A 19,847-nucleotide genomic window follows, 5' to 3' on the forward strand; every position below is an offset into this window, starting at 1 on the left:
CACATTAGTGCACGTTGAATACAGGAGACGTTGCCCATTCAAAAACATCACTGTCAAGTGTAATTTGCTGGGCAGTAGTAGTAGTTATATACTTGCGGCGTTCTTGTTCACGATTTTCCCTAAAACTTCAAAACACCCAGAATAGTCAACATGAGGAGTGACGTTTTGTGGTCCCCCCTTACCAAAAGCAGTCTCTCGTTCATTTTTTTTTAATTTGTCCAACTGTTGAGGTTAAACATTGCGTCCGCTAGCGGAGCATGCTAGCAAGCTACCATAAACTAACACGTAGCTACCATTCCCACTTAAACGGTGGGATAAGTGAATGAGTCTTAAGTGAAACAGAGATGGCTAAAACCGAATCTGGAAAAATATATTCATCATTTTTTATTAAACAGACTTTTAAGTTAATAACCGAACCACAATTCACCTTGAAAGTTGGATCCACAGCAGCATCAAATAGCCCCCCCCGCCATCGGTCAATCAGAGGCAGAGAAGCTTCGTGCGAATCACAGTTGCACTCACTGCGCCGTTATGACGCAAACACGTCAGAGTTGTGTTTTATTTTTTCTCTCTCTTTTTTTTTTTAGTAAATTGTGAAGTATAAATGAACAAAAGGTGGATGGGATTGTGCTTTATATTCTTAACGACTCAAGGCTAAGACGAAAACCCCTTTCTGTTGTTTCTATTTCCGTCACAGGTGGAAAAACTGGCCAGTCTTCTTCGGACACAAAATAAGCTAACCCTGTTTCCTTGGCGACGTTATCAGCCATTTACCCTCATACATACATCTAATTCCAAATAGTATTCAATTAAATGTCTGGGTTATCATTTCCCTTTTTCTTTTCCTTTTTTTTTTTTTTTTTTACAAAAAGAAACTCAACAATAGGCACAGTGAAAGCAAGGCCTGTTTTCTTGGCTATGTTAATAGCCATTTTTTTTTCTCATACGTACATCAAATTCCAAACAGCATTCAATTAAGTGTCTGGTTAACTTTATAATCTTTTACCCCAACAGTACCAAAGTTGTTTAAGCGGCCCATCTATTTTTAATTTGATAAATACCTATTGTGTAGCTAGTGTTGGAAACTCCCCACAACTTGTTCTACCAGCCCCGCCTAGAACCCAGGTTGCACCAGTTCTTAAGGAGTGTTTCCTTCAAGTCACCTGGTGTTCCTGTCTTTCCGTCACTGCCTGCACTTGGTGTTTCTGTGCTGAAGAGCGAACGCAAGACATGGCCTCAGCCTGGCCTGAAGAAGAGACTTTCACTTGCTCGGTGTGCCTGGAAACCCTGAAAGACCCTGCCACCCTACCATGTGGGCACTCGTACTGCTTGGATTGTATCAAGAGCCACTGGGACAAGGCCAAGCATGGCGGACAGTACAGCTGCCCCCAGTGCAGGCGTGTATTCAACCCTCGGCCCTCGCTGGCCAAGAGTACTTTGCTGGCCGAAGCCATAGAGAAACTAAGGAGCAACAGCCTCAAGGCGGGTTCCTCCAACCCACCAACCATGCCTATCTACCTTGAGGTCCTACCAGACACCAAACCAAACCGGGGCGGCATCTACCCTCCGCTTCCGTCGGTGGCTCCGAGGCCCTGCCCTCAACACAACCGTCCACTGGACCTTTTCTGCCACGATGACAAGGAATGTGTATGCGATGTGTGTTGTCAGCATGGGCACAGAGAGCACCGAGTGCTCAAATCAGAAGAAGCAAGGAAAGAGGGACAGGTGCGTAATGGCATGTATTCGTCACATTTGCCCTTTGTATGCCATCTATCTAAGGCTCATGTCTCCAGTTTTAAGCATTTTGTTTTATGTACGTGTGTGTGTCCAGAAAGAACTGACCGGGATGCAGGAAGAGGTACAAAGGAGGATCCGGGAGGCAGAGAAAACGCTGAATGCTCTCCCACGTGTTGCTCAGCAGAACAAGGTGGAGAATAGTCCAATGCCTCAAGCATGCAACTTTGTGGAAAAACAATTAAAAGATGAATTTACTTAATTTTCCAATGTTTCTTTACAGGCTTTGGTCCAGACTCTGCTGCAGGAAAGAGATGATATATTTTCCGAGCTTCTCAAGACCGTTAAACTCACCAGCACTCAGGTGGGCGAGCTTCTGGGCGGCCATGATACTTCTCTGAGCAACCAGGCAGAGGAGCAGATCAACAGGCTGCAGCAGGAAGTAGCTCAACTGCATTGGAAGAGTGAGGAGCTGAGCAGACTGGCTGACATGCAGGATGACATTTGCTTCTTAAAGGTATTAAATAGGATGCTCTAGAAAATCCCATTCAATTTAATTCCACCTCCCCACCCCGACCCCAAAAGAAAAACCCGCTTGAACCACAACTTGAAAAATCTTCTGCGTTTAAGAATTTCCACACCGTTGAGCCACTGAGCCCAGCTGATGCCACAGCTGAATCACTACTGACCAAAGAGGCTCAGGTGGTTTGCACCATCCGATCGGCAATGAAAGAACTACAGGAATCGGTAGGGGAACTCTGCAGAGCAAGTCTGACTAAGATCACCACAGTCGGTCAGTATTTATTCTTTTTTTTCTCATTATTTCTTCCACCGTTACACCCAAATAAAACCACCTCCTCTTTTTATAGTGAAGGATGACACGGTGGCCTCAACACCCAATGGTGCAGCAGCCAATTGTAGTGCTCAGGCCTCCACACAATACACAGGTTCAGTCATTTCAAAATCAAAATGCAGTACAAAATGGTTTCAGAACTTACAACTGTGATGCTGGCGTTAAAAAAAAGTTTAGTTGTTGTTGTCTCTCATCTGCTACCCCCTTTTTTTTTCTTTTAAGTCCATGACATTCGGAGCCCTCCATCTTTGCCTCCACCTCGACGGCAGGGTAAGCAACCCTGCAAGAGTTCACTGCAGGTTTTGTAGCTAAAAAGCAAACTGCTGCTGGACTTATAAAGTTTGACGGTGCTCCCTGTCGGGAGACACAACGGTCCTACGTTCACTTAAGTAGTTAATTTCTTCTCCCCAAGGGCAAGATGTGTTCTCCGGTTCATGTCATCTTTCAGCATATCCTTCAGGTGAGATGGACTGACACACAAACAAAGGCCTGAACTGTTCAGTTAGGTTTCAGTTTAAGCATATGCGTGAGATTTTGGTCTCAGTTCTTACATTTTAAAAATAGGTATTATTCCAAGATAAGTATAAATAACCCAGTGTGTGTGTGTGTGTGTGTGTGTGTGTGTGTGTGTGTGTGTGTGTGTGTGTGTGTGTGTGTGTATTTATACGTATTTAGTCATATCAATCCTCTGTCAAATGATGTAAGTATATCAGTTTTGTTTAAGATATTAGATTACGTTCAACAAAATAGTTGTAACTTTTTCTAAGTGATCTTTGAGCATGGGTCACCATCCTGTGTTAGTCTGAGACCTGATTGTTAAACTTATCTCCAATCCTCTTGCTTATGCCATTTCGTTGATTTCTTTCAGCACCTCCTTTGCCACCACCTCGTCGTCAAGGTAAATGCAGAATTGAAAACAAACAAAAACAAAATACCCTGATACATGACAAAAACACACAGACAGTTCAGTTTTTTTTGTGCACTAAGAGGTGTAAAATACTTATTTTTCTTTGCTCTTAGCAACTGCTCCTCCCTTAACAGCAGCACCTGTGAATCTAGACCCAAAGACCAGAGATGAATTCCTGAAATGTGAGTTTCTAATTCTCCATACTGTTTAAGAAGCTACAGCGTTGATGTCCAGTATGTCAGACCTTCACTAAAATACATCACCTCTCTCTAGTTTTCTTCCAGCCCACCATGGACCCCAACACAGCATATCGCCATGTGCAACTGTCAGAAGGTGATCATAAGGCCACAATGCGCACAGAGAACCTGAACCTGCAGGACCATCCGGAACGTTTTCAGTACTGGAGACAGGTTTTGTGCAGAGAGCCGCTGGCGGGGAGCCCATACTACTGGGAGGTGAAGTGGACGGGCCAGAAGGTGAATATAGGTGAAAGATATGAGAGTAGCTAGAGACACATTCATACTGACATTACTTCTACATTTGCATCGTTATTAATCTAATTATGATGGTGATAAAATGAGTAAAAACAAAAATAAGCTACAGGCTCTTGGTTGCACAGGCTTTCTAATGGAGTCCATCATGTCCCATCACATAGGTCACCATCGGAGTGGCATACAAGGAGATAGAACGGAAGGGCTCTGACGACAAAAGCCGTTTAGGACACAATCCCATGTCATGGACTTTGTACTGGTCTGGGACTGGCTTCTCATTCTGGCACAATGGGCAAGAAATACTGCTCGGGTCACCCAAGGCTCAACGGATCGGCGTCTACCTGGACCAGCACACGGGGACTCTGGCCTTTTACCGCATCACCAACAACCAAGCTGGACTCATTCACCGGCACCAGACGCAGTTTTCAGGCCCGCTGTATCCAGGATTCAGATTCTGGGCGGGAGCTGGTGCCACAGTGACTATTTGCTCATTGTAAATTGCGTTTTTTCGAAAGTGTGTTTTGTCTCCTCATGACTGTAATTTCAAAGTGTCTTTTTTTAATATACTGTTACACAGGCTGCCATCTGTACAGTGAAAAGTAAAAAAAAAAAAAGCGATTTAATAAAATAAGTCTGAATCATTAAAAAGTTCTTTGAGTCAATACAAAGATACTCTACATTGATAAATAAGGGTCATGTTGTTTGATAACCAGGGTAATGGAGGTTTTGTGAGTTTACGTATCCTTGTTATGTGACAGAAGCTACAGTATAACATATCCGCTAAGCTCCTCTTTCTATTCTAAAGGTATCTGCCATATCTTTCATATTCCCACCTGGATTGCGAATGGGCTATTTGACCTTCATTGGTCTTTTGTTCACCGGAGTGTTTTTCCCTGCTCATAGCCAAGTTATCGCCATACCCTCTAGGTAAAGTTGAATGTTTATTTAGACAAATCATCCATTTTGGACTCTTCTCTCAACTGCCCACATTCTCACTTAGCATGTCTACGGAATAGTAAACTTTTTATATTTTTGGCCCTTGTGTTTAATGCTAGAAATCGAACACCATTCACAGCAAGACAATGGGACTCTCATTTTACTTACAGGGGTCACCAGTTTGTGGCCTGACCTGACTAGAAAAACCTAGACATATTTCAGAGTTAGGGAACACATATGATGAGATATTCCCAAAAGATTCAGTGCACTAAACTCCACAAATTGGGGGCAACTTGATGGAATAGATGAGGAAAAATTGTGCACCAGTGCTCAGTTCACCCGTTTATCACCAACTAAAACCTCAGTGCTGATGGTCCGGCCCTGTTTTCCTATATTACACATTCAAATAAATAAACTTCACAGAAAAGCTGTTAAAAGGTTGCCATGTTTTGATATTCCACAGAAGAAGGATTTGTTTGGATTAATGGAAACAGTTCATTGCATAGGACGATACCTGACCTAGATATGCAACACAAGGACCGTGTGTGATGTCCCTACGCATGGAAATGTTATACAGGTATATAGGAGTACAGGTTGGACAAAAGTGCGAAAAGGGTGGAGCAATGAATGTCGAAAGAATCGTATTCATGGGAAACTATATATATGTACAGCTGCAACTGTCGATCCTTTACCACACTCACGCACCCGGTTGTTCTGGAGCAATCGTTCGTCGCCATCATCATGATGAGAGGTAAGAGTTGACTATATATGTGCTGCTTACATTACTTTGAAACACTTAAAATGGTTTCTCTGGAAATTAGCTTCCTCCTGCTTGGAGGGAAATTTAACATATTCTGTAAAAAGGATATCAATCTCTTTAGCATAACAAACTGGTATCTTCTTATCGGCCCAGATTTAGTGTTGTTGTGCCTTCTGGGAGCTGCCCTCGGCGACTCCCATGACTTCTCCTGGGGCGGTCCTGGCAGTGAGACTGAAGACATCAACCCCTCCCCGGAAGACAGTGAGAGATTAAGAAAATAAATTAAAGGTACTCTGCGAGAAAACCCGCTGATCAGTGTGTGTGTGTGTGTGTGTGTGTCTGCTCAGTGTGTCTTACCGACAAGTCATCATGTGGCTGCTGCCTGATGCATCAACAGATACACAGAATGAAGAAGTTTTTTAACATGAGCCTCAGTGGGATGGAGCAGGAACTTCTAAAAACAAGAAACATCCTCAACAATATCAGATGTAAGATCCGCCGCGTGACGGCTTTTAAAACTTCATGCTCCCCAAAATCGACTTCTAACGTGTGTTTGCCTCATTCGTACCTCCAGCCAGCCGCAGCGCGTTTTCTGTCGCTTTGACCAACGATGATGATCTCACCTGTTTTGGACCCTTCCGGGACGATACCGTCATCGACTACAAGCACGTCTTCATCAATTTGGGCGATGGCTATGACGCGACGACCGGAATCTTCACCGTTCCCCGGTCAGGCGTCTACAGTCTCGCCCTCACCGTCTACAGCGACGCTGGTTCTCCCGGTAACAGCCTGGCCGCCTGCGCCAGCCTCCAGATCAACGGCCAGGTGGTGGCCGGCCCGAGAGAAAAGAACATGCAAGACCAGGAAGACAGCGCCACCATTGTCTTGGCCCTTCAGCTGCAAGCCGGGGACACGGTGTCCGTCAATCTGCCCATTGGGTGCTTCCTCTGTGATGACAAAAGCCACTATAACACTTTCACCGGCTTCCTTCTCTATGCTACTGATTAAATTGGGGAAATTTAGGATCTTTAACGAATGCCGCAGTAGCCCTTAATGTCTTATCTTTTGTTCCATGAAGTCATTTTCATTTTGATCCCCTCTATGATCCCACTCAGTGTTATCCAATCAAGCTTTGGGATTTTTAAAAATGTTAATTGCCTTTGGGACTGCGGTTCAACTTCTGCTCTGCCTCACGCCTTCGCTCTTGTGACTGGCAACTTTTACCTTCTGAGTTAACAAGATGGCAATTGTCACTGAAGTGTACGATGTGGAAGGACTTTGCATGAGAATAAATCAGGATTTTGGAAAAAAAAGCAAATGCTTGTTCAATGAAATATGACGTTATTGTGCTCAGGGTGTAAGATTGACTCAGGATGTCTACATTCAATAATATCAGAATTAAAATCAATATTGCTCATCGCCTGCTGGCCATATCGGCAGACATCTCTTGTAATAGTTTATATTTTCCTTTTCTTTATTTCAATGTGAGCAAAAACAGGGCTGATGGAATAAATTGTATTTGTTTGCTGTAGCGCTGAATCCAAGAATACGTGTTTCTTTGCCCTCTTACTGTCTCTTTTGTGTCAGCATTAAAGAAAATTTGAATTTCCGGACATAACACCATCAGTGCATCAGTCACTTATTTTTATCAGATCAACAAACACTTACCAATTTACCTTGCCAATGATATGAAAGGTAATGGGGTAGTCAACCAGTGTATCACATCCATTGGTTTTATGTCACTTGATAATATTAGGCAATATTTAATGAATGTTTTCATATTCTTAAATAACTATGCCCCAGTGAATCTGGGTCAACGCTTTTGGGTCAACATCTTTGTAGATTTAAATGTCACAAAAGGTTACTTTTGTGATGTAATAAATAGATTTCATAATGTCCCAACTACTCCCCACTGACTTTTACTGTTTTCAAAAGTGCTTTTTGAGTCATACCGGTGACGAGTGTCAGACTCTTATGTAAAAGCCATACTGCTTATTCAGCCAGACATTGTATTGCTATTAGATGTCGTCAAAGGAGAAGTGATCCATCCCTGACACAGCAGCAGGTCACGTTACCATATAGATGTGTATAAAATGGGATGGCCTCAATAACACCTCACCGAAACCCCTGAAGTCAAGAATGCGACTGTGGATACGTCACCCCAAGGGAACTAGTTGCTTGGTTCCCACACAGAGGACACATTATTAGAAAAAAATCTCTGTGTGATTCAGAAATGCTTCTACTACTACTACTGCTATAACTAACACTGTTACTAATAATGATAGTATGATCATAATGAATAATAATGAAAATTAATGATAGTAATGAATAGTAAAAATAAAAATAATGATAATAATTGAGTATAAAATAGTAGGTTCATTGGAGCCCTAAATTGGCCAGACATGCGAATTAGAGAGCAAATGCATATTTATCTCAATATGACGTGCAAATGAGAGGGTGAATGGTTGTAAAGCACAATATGTGGCACTAATTTTACAACAAATCCAGGGCATGACCCTGCCTCTTGGCTGATGACAACTGATGACAACTGGGATGGACTCCAGCTCCCCCATGAATGAATAATAATGATAATAGTAATAATAATAATTTTGCTGGACATCCGATAGTATTTGCTGAGCGGTGTGTTGTTCGAGTCCTTCCACAAGGCAGTGCATTTGCCATTCTGCCCGGACGTTCTGGAAAGCATTCTGCCTCTGATTTGTTGTAAATCCAGTCATTTGTACTCACAGGAGTATCCTGGGTGGGATGAAACCCCCTTATAAATCACTTCAACCACTTCTAACAAAGATGATCACTTGCTTGAATTGAAAAGTTTGAATTGAAAGTTTCGATAGTTTAACGGTGATAAATGACAATCTTTTCGCATGCAGTTTTTCTTTAAATTGGAGGCGTCGCAACTGAATCCTCAGGAATGCTAAATAATCATAAGACTTCATGGAGTATTCGGCATTAAGTCCTTCCAAAGCTGAAAATGAGCTTACATAGGGAGGGCATAACAACGGTAATCTCTGAGTGTTAGGAGCGCCATATGTACTGAACTGAGAGATTATTGGGAGACATTGAGCATGATCGGCTAGCTAATTTGTAATCAAGCGAGATAGGATTAAATGTAATACCTCAAAAAAATAGACTATAGCAAATATCAAAGCTGCTCATGACATTGATCTTCACTTTGGCTGCTTCCTGGGTGCTGACAATTTATGGTTTCTAAACCTAGGAAATAAGGCGTTGGATCAATAATCAACCACCCATTCTGTTGCAGATATATTTGCAAAAGCAAAACAGACTTCAGCCTTTCTAATGCTAGACCTCAAATTCGGATATAGTGTGACCCTGCGTGATTTAGGCTTGAAACTCCTTCCATTCTTCAAACCTGCAGATCGCAACATGGAATTGCAGGACCATGTTGAAGACTGGAAAGATCATGCAAGTCATTTGCAAAATGAAGATACAACATCAACAGTTAGGCAATAGTTTTAGTAGACGTGGTATAGGAGGCCAATACTACCGAAAACATGAAGAAGTCAAAGACCCGGACAATAAGGGGGCTGGTCCTCATCCATCAAAAATAGCACAGGAAAAAGCTCTTACAATGGGAAGCATGTGTTTTTTGAATATCACAGCTGGTTTTGGAACCGGGGAGCGGATTGTGAAAATGAAGGTGGTAAAGTTCTACACATTGCTGTGGCACACAGGAATGAAAAGGAGGTCAAAATTCATCACAAACTGAGGGGCAATGCGGAAGAAAACGGAGAACACCAATCTGAGTCATTATTGGGATGCCTTTGGAAAAATCTGGAACAGAGGACACAATCCTACAGAAATAAATATGTCGACACCACTGGCTTCAGTGACCTGAGAAGAAGTGTGTGTCCACACCAGGGGCCAGTTCTCGTTCCTGATTGCTCAGCTTTTGGGTTTGACCAAGATGGCTCAAACTGACTGAAGATACCTTTGAAAGTGTCTATTGACATAAGGGTTTGTTGTAAAGCCTAACCACACCTCAAGAAGGTCACATCGGCACATAGTTCAATCATTTTGCAGCCCAGGATCATGAAAGTATTTCTATTCTATTCTATTCTATTCTATTCTATTCTATTCTATTCTATTCTATTCTATTCACACAAGAGCATACACTTGTAGGTTAAAGGCTCATATTGACCTAAAGTAACCTCAGCTGTAGGCTACTCTACTTTATGAACTGCTGCTTGACACAATAATGTGTCTACAATGGGAAGACAAGACGGTAATAAATCCTATGGGTGTCCTTTATTAAACCCACCATGAAACTGTCTCAATGGTTTATTAGCACCGGAAAGGTATCTTAAACCAATATTCATCCTCGTCCTCCGAGCCATTCTCGCCTTTATCCCTTGTTCTTTATGTCCCGGGCATACACAGCAGAGTCACGGCTGGAGAAAACCACCACAGCTGTGAAAGTGTCAATTTTTTTTGACCACTGTTTAGAAAATCACGCCTTGCTTATCTTCTGTGATACGTGACACCCAGCTGGCATCGCCGACAAAGACCCGATGGGCGCGTCTGGTTGTGTGTGAATTTTTTGGAAAAAGAGAACCCCTTGTGATGAAGAACCGCTTCTTCTTTTTTAGATTATAAAGGCAAAGATGGTAGACAATGAAAAAGCAGAACGAGGAGGAGCAATGTTGAAAAAAGAAGGAATAAAAATGTGGGAGGGGCTCTGAGAAAGAAATGATGTACTCATGACTGTAAGATTTTGATCACTCCACAAACCATCTGATATCTCAAGGCCGGATCGAGATGAGAGGTGAGAGGAGTTTTAAAATATAACATACAAAAGAATGCATTTAATAGAACAGGTGATCAGAGATTCAGAAAAAAAAAATTTCATCACAGCTGAAGTAGTTTTGTTTTTAAATGACTGCAATAGGCTGATATGTGATTGTCTTGAAAAAAATCAACATTAAGTTAAATAGTTCAAATATAAAAACTGGCAAAGAGTAAAGTGTCAAGCAGTCAAACAGTTTAAAAGATATAATATGTTTCTCTTTTGCGGTCATTTTAATTCTCGCTATTTTTCTCATTTATTTTAAGACTCACTGCACCTGTGCATGCAAGATATGAATTTTTTGTTCTATTATACATATATACACTTTTCTCCACCAATGTTAGCAATCGTGGTGCTGTATCTGCTGCACGCAGCTTTTGGTGAAAATGTGACCCCTGAAAAACATTACAGATGGCAGGAGCCCACCGAAGACTACAGCACACTTGATGGTGAGATAGTTAAGCCTGTATTTTCTGTTGACGGTGTCGATCTATGTCCCTGCGCTCATACGTGCGTGTACAGTGTGTTTTATGGATCAGGCGTCCTGTGGCTGCTGTCTGATCCAGAGACAGCTGCAGAGGATGGAGATGTTCTTCAACATGAGCCTTGAGGGAATGGAGGTGGAGTTGACGCAAGCGAAAACGTCCCTCAATAATATGAGATGTGAGACAGGAAAAAAATAAAAATAAATCAGCCGCCCAGGCACAATATCCGCAGAACCTCTAATCCGATTTGTGTTGCGTTCCCAGCCGACCGCAGCGTATTCTCCGTGGCTCTCAACAACGACAACAGGATCAATTGCTACGGGCCCTTCAGCGACGAAAACATCATCGTCTACAAGCACGTCTTCATCAACCTGGGAGGAGGCTACGACGTGGACACCGGCACTTTCACTGTTCCTCGCACCGGCGTCTACAGCCTCGCCGTCACCATCTACAGCGTGACCGGTACTGAGAGGAGCTTGGCCGCCGCCGCCAGTCTGCTGGTCAACGGGCGAAGAGTAGCCAGGCTGCTTGAGCAGAGCAAAAAGGACCCGGAAGACAGCGCCACCGTAGTCATGCCTCTGGAGCTGAAGGCCGGCGACAAGGTCGCCGTCAGCATCCAGCAGGGATCGTTCATCTGTGACCACAACCACCATTACAACACGTTCACCGGCTTCTTGCTGTATGCGACCGACTAGGCAGGAAAGTGCGGAAAATCACCAACTAATATATAAACTTCTCATTCTTCTGCTTATCCTCTCTTCAACGATCTATTGATTATATTGCATGTATAATTACTTTAAAAAAAATTGAGATCTTTTTCAAAAATTCTGTATAAAAGCTGTCTTGTTTGGAATGAATGGAATTTTGAAGAGAAGGAAATGTTGAGTATTTTTGATTTTTTTTTAGGAACAAATCTACAAATAAGGAAGTTAAACAATGAAAATGTATAATACTTTTTCATATGTCCAATACCTTCAAAATGTAAAGCTAATTTCTTTTTTTTGTATGTATGTCTTCATTGAAAAAAGTGTAGAATGTAATGACAGTGTGTGAAATGGTGTGTCAATCAAATCCAGTCATTGATCTTATTTATTACGTCTGTTAATTGACAAGAAATAACGTAAATAAATCTGTCAGTCACAATATAACTAACGAGTTAATGTAACAAATCCTGATATGGCGCTATACCTGAAGGAAAATGGCAACACTATTCTCTTTGAACCTTATGAATGCAAACACGGTCTGTCACTTCATCCATTGGATGAGCATCTGTGTATCTCAAATAAATGAATAAGACTTTGGAAAAACCCGTTTGGTTGCTGTATTCTGTTTGAGCCTCAATAAATAAATGATAGAATCATTCGTTCAGTCATTCATACCGACTATTTTTGGCCTATTTTTGGCCGAGTGGCGGGGTTCACCTTTGACCTGTCGCCTGTCAATCCCAAGGTCACATATAAAGACATACACAAACATGAACACACACACACAAACACATTAACTTTGTCATTCACGAACCTGGACAATGGAATCCTACGGTCAATTTTGAATAATAAGAATCGTTCTCAGTGCGCACGGGTGCCACATGATGTCGAATAGCAGAAAGAAATGGCAATGACAAGAAAAAGATAGAAAAAAGCAAAGTAAATAAAAGTTTAAGAGTTTAAAAGTCATGCAAATTCCATTCTTGTCTGTTGCTGAGTCACCTGGAGTGCGAGGTGACACCTCGTAGATATCCTCTGCACAAAGGCATGTCAGGTGTGTGTGTGTGTGTGTGTGTGTGTGTGTGTGTGTGTGCGCGCGCATCTGTGTGTGTGTGTTTAGCTCTTGGTGAAAGCGGAATAATAGGGAATGAGATACCACCCATTAAAAAACCCTATAAAGGCAAAAATGCTTTACAATAACAAAAAAAAACAAGGAGGCGCATTCAGAGGACAAGCAAAGCTACAATGAAGCAAGGGAGGAGCCCACGGAATAATATATATCCATGATAGTTTTTAGGATAATCTGTTATTAACCTCAGTCTGAGGTGGTTTTTCAATTTGTGTCGAGATGAGAGGTGAGAATTAATACTTTCGATTAAAGCATCTAACCCAAAGTGCTTATTGGGATTTAGCACCGATCTCCTTTGTTTTTTTGACTTCTAGCCTTTGTGCTGCTGTGTCTGCTGGACGCCGCCTTCGCTGGAATGCTGTTCAACTGGAACGGACTCGGCCGCGACACCCTGGTCGCCGACCCTGACGCGGAGAGCGGTGCGTAGCACGTGCATGTCCGAACGCGATATATCGTCCGATCGGTACAGTTTGTGCGTTTTGTCCGTGCGTCAACAGTGTGTCGGATTGACCAGCGGACTTGCAGCTGCTGTCTGATGCTGCAGGAGGTAAACAGGATGAGGACGTACGTCAACGCCAGCCTGAATAAGCTGGAGCAGGACTACTTAAAAACAATAAATAGTTTCAGGACTGTTCAAGGTGGGGAAGCATCCTTGAGAAAACATTATTTTTGTAATGTTAATTTGACTCCACTTACTCTTCATACCTCTCTTCCCAGCCAGCCGCACCGCCTTCTCTGCTGCTCTCCACAATTACAACCTGTTGAAGTGCTTCGGCCCGTTTGACGAGGACAGACCCCTCGTCTACCGCCACGTCTTCCTCAACATGGGCGGCGCGTATGACACAGCAACGGGTATCTTCACCGTACCCCACTCCGGCGTTTACAGCCTGGCTCTCACTGTCTACAGCGACGCCGGTGCACCCGGGAGCAAACTGGCGGCCTGCGCCGGTCTACAGGTCAACGGCCGGGTGATCGCCGGGTCCAAAGACAGAGGCGCAAACGACCCCGAGGACAGCGATAATGTGATCGTGGCCACGCACCTGCAGACCGGGGACCAGGTGGTTGTCAGCCTTCCTAAAGGCTGCTTCCTGTGCGACGATAGCAACCACTACAACACATTCAGTGCTTTTCTTCTGTATGTTACTGAGTAGCTTAATAAGAAAATACATTTTAATTTAACTGTCAGTCATGAGTATAATGAGTATAATTGGTCATTAAACTATCATTGTGTAACTCAGAAAAATGCAGACCTTGAAAAGGATTTTCATTTCATGCAAATACAAAAGCTTTAAAAAGCAGTAGAATGTGACTTCTTAGACATTTTCCAAATTTCACCGATGTAACCTGAAGCTCCGCCGAAGTGTGCCCACGCTGGATTGTTTACTTTTCATGTAAAATGTGATGATATGATGTGATACGCAGCTGAGATGAAGCTGCCCAACTTTGGACTTCATCCAACACAACTTCTCAAACGTGTGTCCTGTAAATTATTTTATTGATGTTTGATATGTACTAATATCATTATATCATAGGTTCATGTTGTAAAATGATCTTATTTCTCTTCATTAAAGAGCTATATTGTTCTTTCATTGAAGAGCTATATTGTTCTATTGTGAATATTTTGGTTTATTTAATGTTCATGACTAACATTACAGTAATGTCTTATAACGGGAGGGGTATAAATTCCCATCAGATAAAGAGAAGCCTTACAGATTTCCTGTGGGCACAATAATAGGAGTGGCTCCTTTTCAAGAGAAATATCCCAAAATGACAAGGTCTGGAATCTTGTGTATTAAGAAAATAGATTGTTTGTTTTTATGAAACATGTTTTCCCTGCACAAAGATGAACTACAGTATATCGCTTCCACATGAATCTAAAACAAATGAATACGATATAGATAGGTTTATAGATGTCTATAAATAGACACCTTAATTGATATGACACTTGTAAGTATACACACAGACACACACACACACACACACACACACACACACACATATATATATACATACCCACACATATACAAACACACATATACAGATTTCATACAGATTTATATATTCATATATATATGGGTTCTGCGGTTTCTTGCCCTGGTCCAAAAACATAGTTGGAGAACATATGAAGGAACCAATGAACATATAGTTCATTGGAGACCCTTAATCTCCCTAATCTCCCTATTATTATTAATTGTATTATTTTTATTATTATTCCTTATCATTTTTGGTTTTAACGGTCCCATTGTATTTCAAACCTGTGGTGTGAAATCACATCTGAGGTCAGGACCCAGTGCACAACACAACACTGCAACCCCTCAGTCTCAGTTGACTCAATGACAGGTTTGTTTTCAACAGGTGACATTTCCCTCCCGGCATAAAAAAAAAAAAAAACACCTGATATACCCTGGCCTCCATCTAACAGATGGGCGAGAAGAACCAGGTTAGCTGACTTGGGACGCCGTGCACACAGGTGGATATCAAAACAACATAGACAACCCACCTTATTGTAACTCATCGCATTGTTTCTAATGCAAGAATCACAGGGAGCACTGAAAAATTTTATCACAAAGATGCTCCCAGCATAACAAAGACACTGAAAGAAATCAATGCAACCAATAAATGAATGTTCAGTGAATTTGAAAAAAAAAAAAAAAAACTGATTTAATGATAAGATAATTTTTCATCAAAAAACCTAAATGATGAGACCTTTTTATACTACTCAGCTGTTCTACTGATATTTGAAATAGCAAATATGGAAATACGTTTTTATATGCTACCTGATAAGAACAATCTCCAAATCAATATTATAAATGTAAACATTATATATCACCAGCAGGAATCCATCCAACACTGTCCATTGTCCCTGTCTGTAATCTACAGCATTTAATGTGTACATGAATCTGGATAATATGCTCATAGTACCCTATCTGTAAATATTATTGACATAATATACCAAGTGTATATTGTTGATTTATTTATTGGGTCTGCACCTGGTGCTTAATTGCACCTCTGGTGGGATGCTAAAAGGACAAAACGACAATTAAGTGGAGTCTAATCTAAATCTAGCCGAACACTGCTTGTTATAGAGCTGGGTTTGAAATTGCAAAAAATTACTTTTTGCAAATTTCTCCAAAAAAGTCAGTTACACCGCAACAGTAATACTGCTGTGAGCAAGTAGCTGTCATCTCTCTCAATCCATCACAAACGACAATTAATACTTGTTATCCATCAGTATGTGACAGCATATTTGTGGGAACACGAAGTGACACATTTTCCCTCAAGGCTGTGTATTGTTGTCGGATCTGGGTCTCCACCGATGCACTGATAAAACTTTCCTATTGCTTTTCTCATTGTGGTTTTGTCTGTGGAAAAAAAAAAAGCCCCCCCACCCCAGAACTGTTCTGACTTCAACAAAAGGGAGCTGAAAGGCAACTCGAGAGTCCCCACTTGATCTTCACGGTCCCTCTCTTGGGAAGAAGCTGTAGGCGCTGACACCTGCGTGCACCTGGAGGTGGAGCTTCATCTGTTCACCTGGGAGGCTTGGATGAAGGTCACGGAGAACAGAATAACACCTTCACCTGCACAAAACTCCTGCCGACGTTCATAAAGACGTTATTCATTCACGCTTGCAGACCTCGAAGAGGGAGGAACACAGTAAGTTTCCTGATACTCCTATAATAAATTTTATTTTTTCAACATGTACTTGTTTTTTTTTTAAAAGCATTTCTGCTAAGTATTCCACATCATGCTCATGCTTTGGGTTTTAAATGAAAAAAAAGGAAATAAAATTAGGTAGAAGGTACTATCTTTTTTACTATTTCATGGTTACAGTCAAGAATTAACTAGATGTATCTATTTTCAGACTATTGCCTTTTATTGTAATTAGTGAATTAAAATAGGTGACAAGGAAAGCTGTTGGAACAATGTACCTGAATATCTATGGAATGGTATTTTTTGTTTTTCGCCTGCGGGCCGTGACAACCTCATTGAAACAATACTATACTTCGAGAAATCGAAGCCCCCCCCCCGTCAGACTCCTCCGCATTTACATAACCAGTAAATATTTTCCTTTAACTGAGATTTTCCGACGGCGAGTCTGACAGTCAGGCCTTTTTACCGTCATTATTAGAATCAGTCTTCTTCAGGACTGATCCCATAGCGGGCCACAAGCAAAAAAACTAATTCTTGTCTAATTTTATTGAACTCAGTGAAATGGAGTGTTATGTTGTTTAAGCATGTTTGTCAATGAAAGGTGTTGTGATTTATTATGATGATTGTTTATTTATGTGTTTTTCTATTGTGTGGTTGGGCGTACTATTAACATGTCGATTGTTTAATTTTATTCAGTCGTGTTGTGTTTTAGCCTCATGTAACAGACCATCCAAGGTCAAGAGTTGAAAATTACAAATTGCCATGAACATCTCTGTGCACGACTTCATTGGCATTCGTTTGAATGTTAATCTGTCCTTATCTGATTACAATTCTATCCTATTCTATTCAAACTGACCACTTCTCCCTTTCAGATGGACGCATCTTCAGCTTTGTTCCTGGTGGGGGCGCTGTGTCTCTGCAGCGGCGTGGAGGCCCAGTCCGCCAATAACATGCTGAAACATGCTGCCCGTGAGACAAAAGAACACCTTTTCCATCTTTTTAGCACGAATATCATATATTTTTTACCAATTCGAAGCGTCCCCCTCCGCCTGACACCGAATTTCTGACCTCCTAACCTCAAATCCCCTTTGTCTCGCTGATCGTCTCTCCGTTCGGTGTCAGTCCAATTACAGGGGCCTCTGACTTGCAATGAGTGGGACTGCAACTGCACTTTCACTCGCCAGCGAGGCTGCTGCTGCGCGGCCAACGACATGTTCCAGTTGGAGGATGAGGCCTTGATGAGGATGATCTACTTATGGGATGGCATCGGCACGCTAAACCAAGAAGTCGGGGCCTACACGGGTAATCGGAAGGATTGAAAGTTCACATCCCGTAGATAAACGACTTATAATTTGAAACGATCCTCTTCGTCTGCTGGTCTCAGGCGGCACTAAGGTTGCTTTCAAAGCCATGATGGATCCTGGCATCGCCACTGCGATTCCGGGATTGGCAAGGCGTTGCTTCGGGCCTTTCAACACGAACGTGCCGATCCCCTACTCTACTGTCACTCTGAACCACGGCAGTGGTTACAACCCTTCCATGGGTAGGGAAACACACACACAGAAAATAAATAAATGAAGAGAGAAAACTGAAAAACTGATTTTTTTTTTTTGTCACTCCCCACATCCCATTACTGTAAATTCATTATTTGTATATAATGCACAATCACTGATGTCACAAAGTAAATACATTTCATTTGCCTTAATATGTGCTGATCAAAAATCATTAGAATATTGAATTTAGTTTTTTTTTTTTTTTCTTTTCTTTATGATTATGCCCCCCCCCTCCAACAGGCATCTTTACCGCCCCGCGGGCCGGAGTTTACGTCTTCTCCTTCACGGTCTACTCATCGGTGGAGGAGAACGGGCGCCTGTACCATAAAGTAAATCCTACTTGTCTACTGTACCTTCAACACGCGATCACGTCAAACTGGGTGGGTGACTTATTTTGTTTTTTTGGTGCATCTCCAGGTCCAGTTGATGAAAAATGGAAGGGGGGTAGTAAGCGTGTGGGAGAATAATCGGGAGGACGGGGAGGACAGTGCCAGCCAGGTAAAAACGAAGGAAACCCATGAGGTGCGAGGAGTCCAAACCCAGTAACCTTTTCGACACGTGTGTTTTCAGGTGGTGACTCTGGAGATGCAGAGAGGCGATCAGGTGTTCTTAGAGCTGATGTCCGGGAGGCAGCTTTGCCAGCAGCTGCAGTACAATATATTTTCTGGTTATATGCTGTATCCAACGGACGAGTAGCTCAACGGCAGATGCCCAGGCAGCTCTAACATTTCCCACTCAGGAAATTCTAGAATCAGCTGGAAACAAATGAGTGCTCTTTATATTTAATCAGTCCTGAACACCAATACAAGTCATATGTACTGATTGTAACTGAGCCATTAAAAACAACAAAGAATTTTAAATAATTGATTCAAATGATGAAGTTATTAATAATTATGATGAAAAAAACTGTGTGTGTGTGTGTGTGTGTGTGCCTTGGAAAAGCTACAAGCCCAATGCATTGGCAAGTGAGGATCATTTATAAATTAAAAGTTAAAAATTTTATGATATGGCAATATTTTTTGGGAAGCCATAAAAATGATAAATATCATGAATACATTATGTATATGTATTATATGTACATACACACACACACACACACATATATATATTATATATATATATAAAACACTGAGTATATTTCTTTCAATATAGAGCCAATAAAAGTTTATTTGACAGCTGATGGGACTGTATTTTCGGTTGTTCACATACATGAAAACACACACACACACACATATATACATAAACACACATAAACACACATACACACACATACACACACATACACACACATACACACACATACACACACATACACACACGCACAGACCGTCAATGGAAAAGGGTTTCAGTGACACGTCGCGACATCGTTCGGCCTCTGAAAGTCAAACAGTGTCAACTACTGCCTTTCATGGAGCTTCATACGTAAGCGTGAAGCCGCACCGGGAGCAAATACCTCCAGGTGAATAAACACCAGTGTCGACAGCAACTTTCAGTGTATGCAGACAAGAATTCATGTATAAACATAGACATGCATGAGCACGCATGCACGCATATACAGAAAAGATGAGAGGAAACAGTGCTCCGAACTACTTCGAGGCTTAAAAACATATGAATACATTGAAATGATCAGATTCTGTTTCCATCGATTATGTCTCTAATCTTATCCTAGAGAGCAGTCGATCTATTTTATTCAAACATCACTTTTCACTTTCTATATGAGCATGTGTGGTTCACATAGATACACTGATTTTCTTCGTCGCTCTGTTATTTTTGCCCTCTTTTTTTATTTATTTGTTGCATCGCTGGATTGTGGTAT

General features: G+C 41.7%; 5 protein-coding genes across 5 annotated transcripts; all 5 read left to right on the top strand.

Moving 5' to 3' along the window:
- Positions 1–1,164: 1,164 nt before the first annotated feature.
- ftr86 (finTRIM family, member 86) lies at positions 1,165–4,633 on the top strand. The gene is made up of 11 exons (XM_086143460.1): positions 1,165–1,725; positions 1,832–1,927; positions 2,018–2,251; positions 2,365–2,527; positions 2,604–2,681; positions 2,810–2,857; positions 3,000–3,047; positions 3,456–3,485; positions 3,608–3,676; positions 3,768–3,970; positions 4,150–4,633. The coding sequence occupies exons 1-11, from the start codon at positions 1,231–1,233 to the stop codon at positions 4,480–4,482; spliced, it is 1,797 nt and encodes a 598-aa protein (XP_085999586.1). The 5' UTR covers positions 1,165–1,230; the 3' UTR covers positions 4,483–4,633.
- A 1,029-nt stretch (positions 4,634–5,662) lies between these two features.
- On the top strand, positions 5,663–6,969 carry LOC147235376 (caprin-2-like). The gene is made up of 4 exons (XM_086178000.1): positions 5,663–5,672; positions 5,835–5,942; positions 6,029–6,169; positions 6,256–6,969. The coding sequence occupies exons 1-4, from the start codon at positions 5,663–5,665 to the stop codon at positions 6,687–6,689; spliced, it is 693 nt and encodes a 230-aa protein (XP_086034126.1). The 3' UTR covers positions 6,690–6,969.
- A 3,492-nt stretch (positions 6,970–10,461) lies between these two features.
- LOC147235377 (complement C1q-like protein 4) lies at positions 10,462–12,309 on the top strand. Its single transcript, XM_086143466.1, has 4 exons — positions 10,462–10,488; positions 10,854–10,958; positions 11,032–11,172; positions 11,259–12,309. Exons 1-4 carry the CDS (start codon positions 10,482–10,484, stop codon positions 11,687–11,689), a joined length of 684 nt encoding a protein of 227 aa, XP_085999592.1. The 5' UTR covers positions 10,462–10,481; the 3' UTR covers positions 11,690–12,309.
- Positions 12,310–12,929: 620 nt separating this feature from the next.
- Positions 12,930–14,421, top strand: LOC147235378 (complement C1q-like protein 4). The gene is made up of 4 exons (XM_086143464.1): positions 12,930–13,053; positions 13,142–13,246; positions 13,325–13,465; positions 13,545–14,421. The coding sequence occupies exons 1-4, from the start codon at positions 13,047–13,049 to the stop codon at positions 13,976–13,978; spliced, it is 687 nt and encodes a 228-aa protein (XP_085999590.1). The 5' UTR covers positions 12,930–13,046; the 3' UTR covers positions 13,979–14,421.
- A 1,830-nt stretch (positions 14,422–16,251) lies between these two features.
- cbln18 (cerebellin 18) lies at positions 16,252–19,172 on the top strand. Its single transcript, XM_086143463.1, has 7 exons — positions 16,252–16,481; positions 17,351–17,447; positions 17,601–17,780; positions 17,863–18,021; positions 18,272–18,360; positions 18,449–18,529; positions 18,602–19,172. Exons 2-7 carry the CDS (start codon positions 17,351–17,353, stop codon positions 18,725–18,727), a joined length of 732 nt encoding a protein of 243 aa, XP_085999589.1. The 5' UTR covers positions 16,252–16,481; the 3' UTR covers positions 18,728–19,172.
- Positions 19,173–19,847: the final 675 nt, after the last annotated feature.

Source organism: Fistularia commersonii, chromosome 3 (genome assembly GCF_037954325.1).
Source record: "Fistularia commersonii isolate RoL2024-O1a breed Wild chromosome 3, RoL_Fcom_v1.0, whole genome shotgun sequence".
NCBI classification, from domain to species: Eukaryota; Metazoa; Chordata; class Actinopteri; order Syngnathiformes; family Fistulariidae; genus Fistularia; species Fistularia commersonii.

Coding starts and splice junctions, on each gene's coding strand:
- ftr86 (XM_086143460.1), top strand. CDS start 1,231: ATGGCCTCAGCCTGGCCTGAAGAAGAGACTTTCACTTGCTCGGTGTGC. Junction 1,726..1,831: donor AAGCAAGGAAAGAGGGACAG/GTGCGTAATGGC, acceptor GTGTGTGTCCAG/AAAGAACTGACCGGGATGCA. Junction 2,682..2,809: donor GGCCTCCACACAATACACAG/GTTCAGTCATTT, acceptor TTTTCTTTTAAG/TCCATGACATTCGGAGCCCT.
- LOC147235376 (XM_086178000.1), top strand. Junction 5,943..6,028: donor CAACCCCTCCCCGGAAGACA/GTGAGAGATTAA, acceptor GTGTCTGCTCAG/TGTGTCTTACCGACAAGTCA. Junction 6,170..6,255: donor CATCCTCAACAATATCAGAT/GTAAGATCCGCC, acceptor TCGTACCTCCAG/CCAGCCGCAGCGCGTTTTCT.
- LOC147235377 (XM_086143466.1), top strand. Junction 10,959..11,031: donor AGACTACAGCACACTTGATG/GTGAGATAGTTA, acceptor GTGCGTGTACAG/TGTGTTTTATGGATCAGGCG. Junction 11,173..11,258: donor GTCCCTCAATAATATGAGAT/GTGAGACAGGAA, acceptor TTGCGTTCCCAG/CCGACCGCAGCGTATTCTCC.
- LOC147235378 (XM_086143464.1), top strand. Junction 13,247..13,324: donor CGACCCTGACGCGGAGAGCG/GTGCGTAGCACG, acceptor GTGCGTCAACAG/TGTGTCGGATTGACCAGCGG. Junction 13,466..13,544: donor TAGTTTCAGGACTGTTCAAG/GTGGGGAAGCAT, acceptor CTCTCTTCCCAG/CCAGCCGCACCGCCTTCTCT.
- cbln18 (XM_086143463.1), top strand. CDS start 17,351: ATGGACGCATCTTCAGCTTTGTTCCTGGTGGGGGCGCTGTGTCTCTGC. Junction 17,781..17,862: donor AGAAGTCGGGGCCTACACGG/GTAATCGGAAGG, acceptor TGCTGGTCTCAG/GCGGCACTAAGGTTGCTTTC. Junction 18,361..18,448: donor ACGGGCGCCTGTACCATAAA/GTAAATCCTACT, acceptor GTGCATCTCCAG/GTCCAGTTGATGAAAAATGG.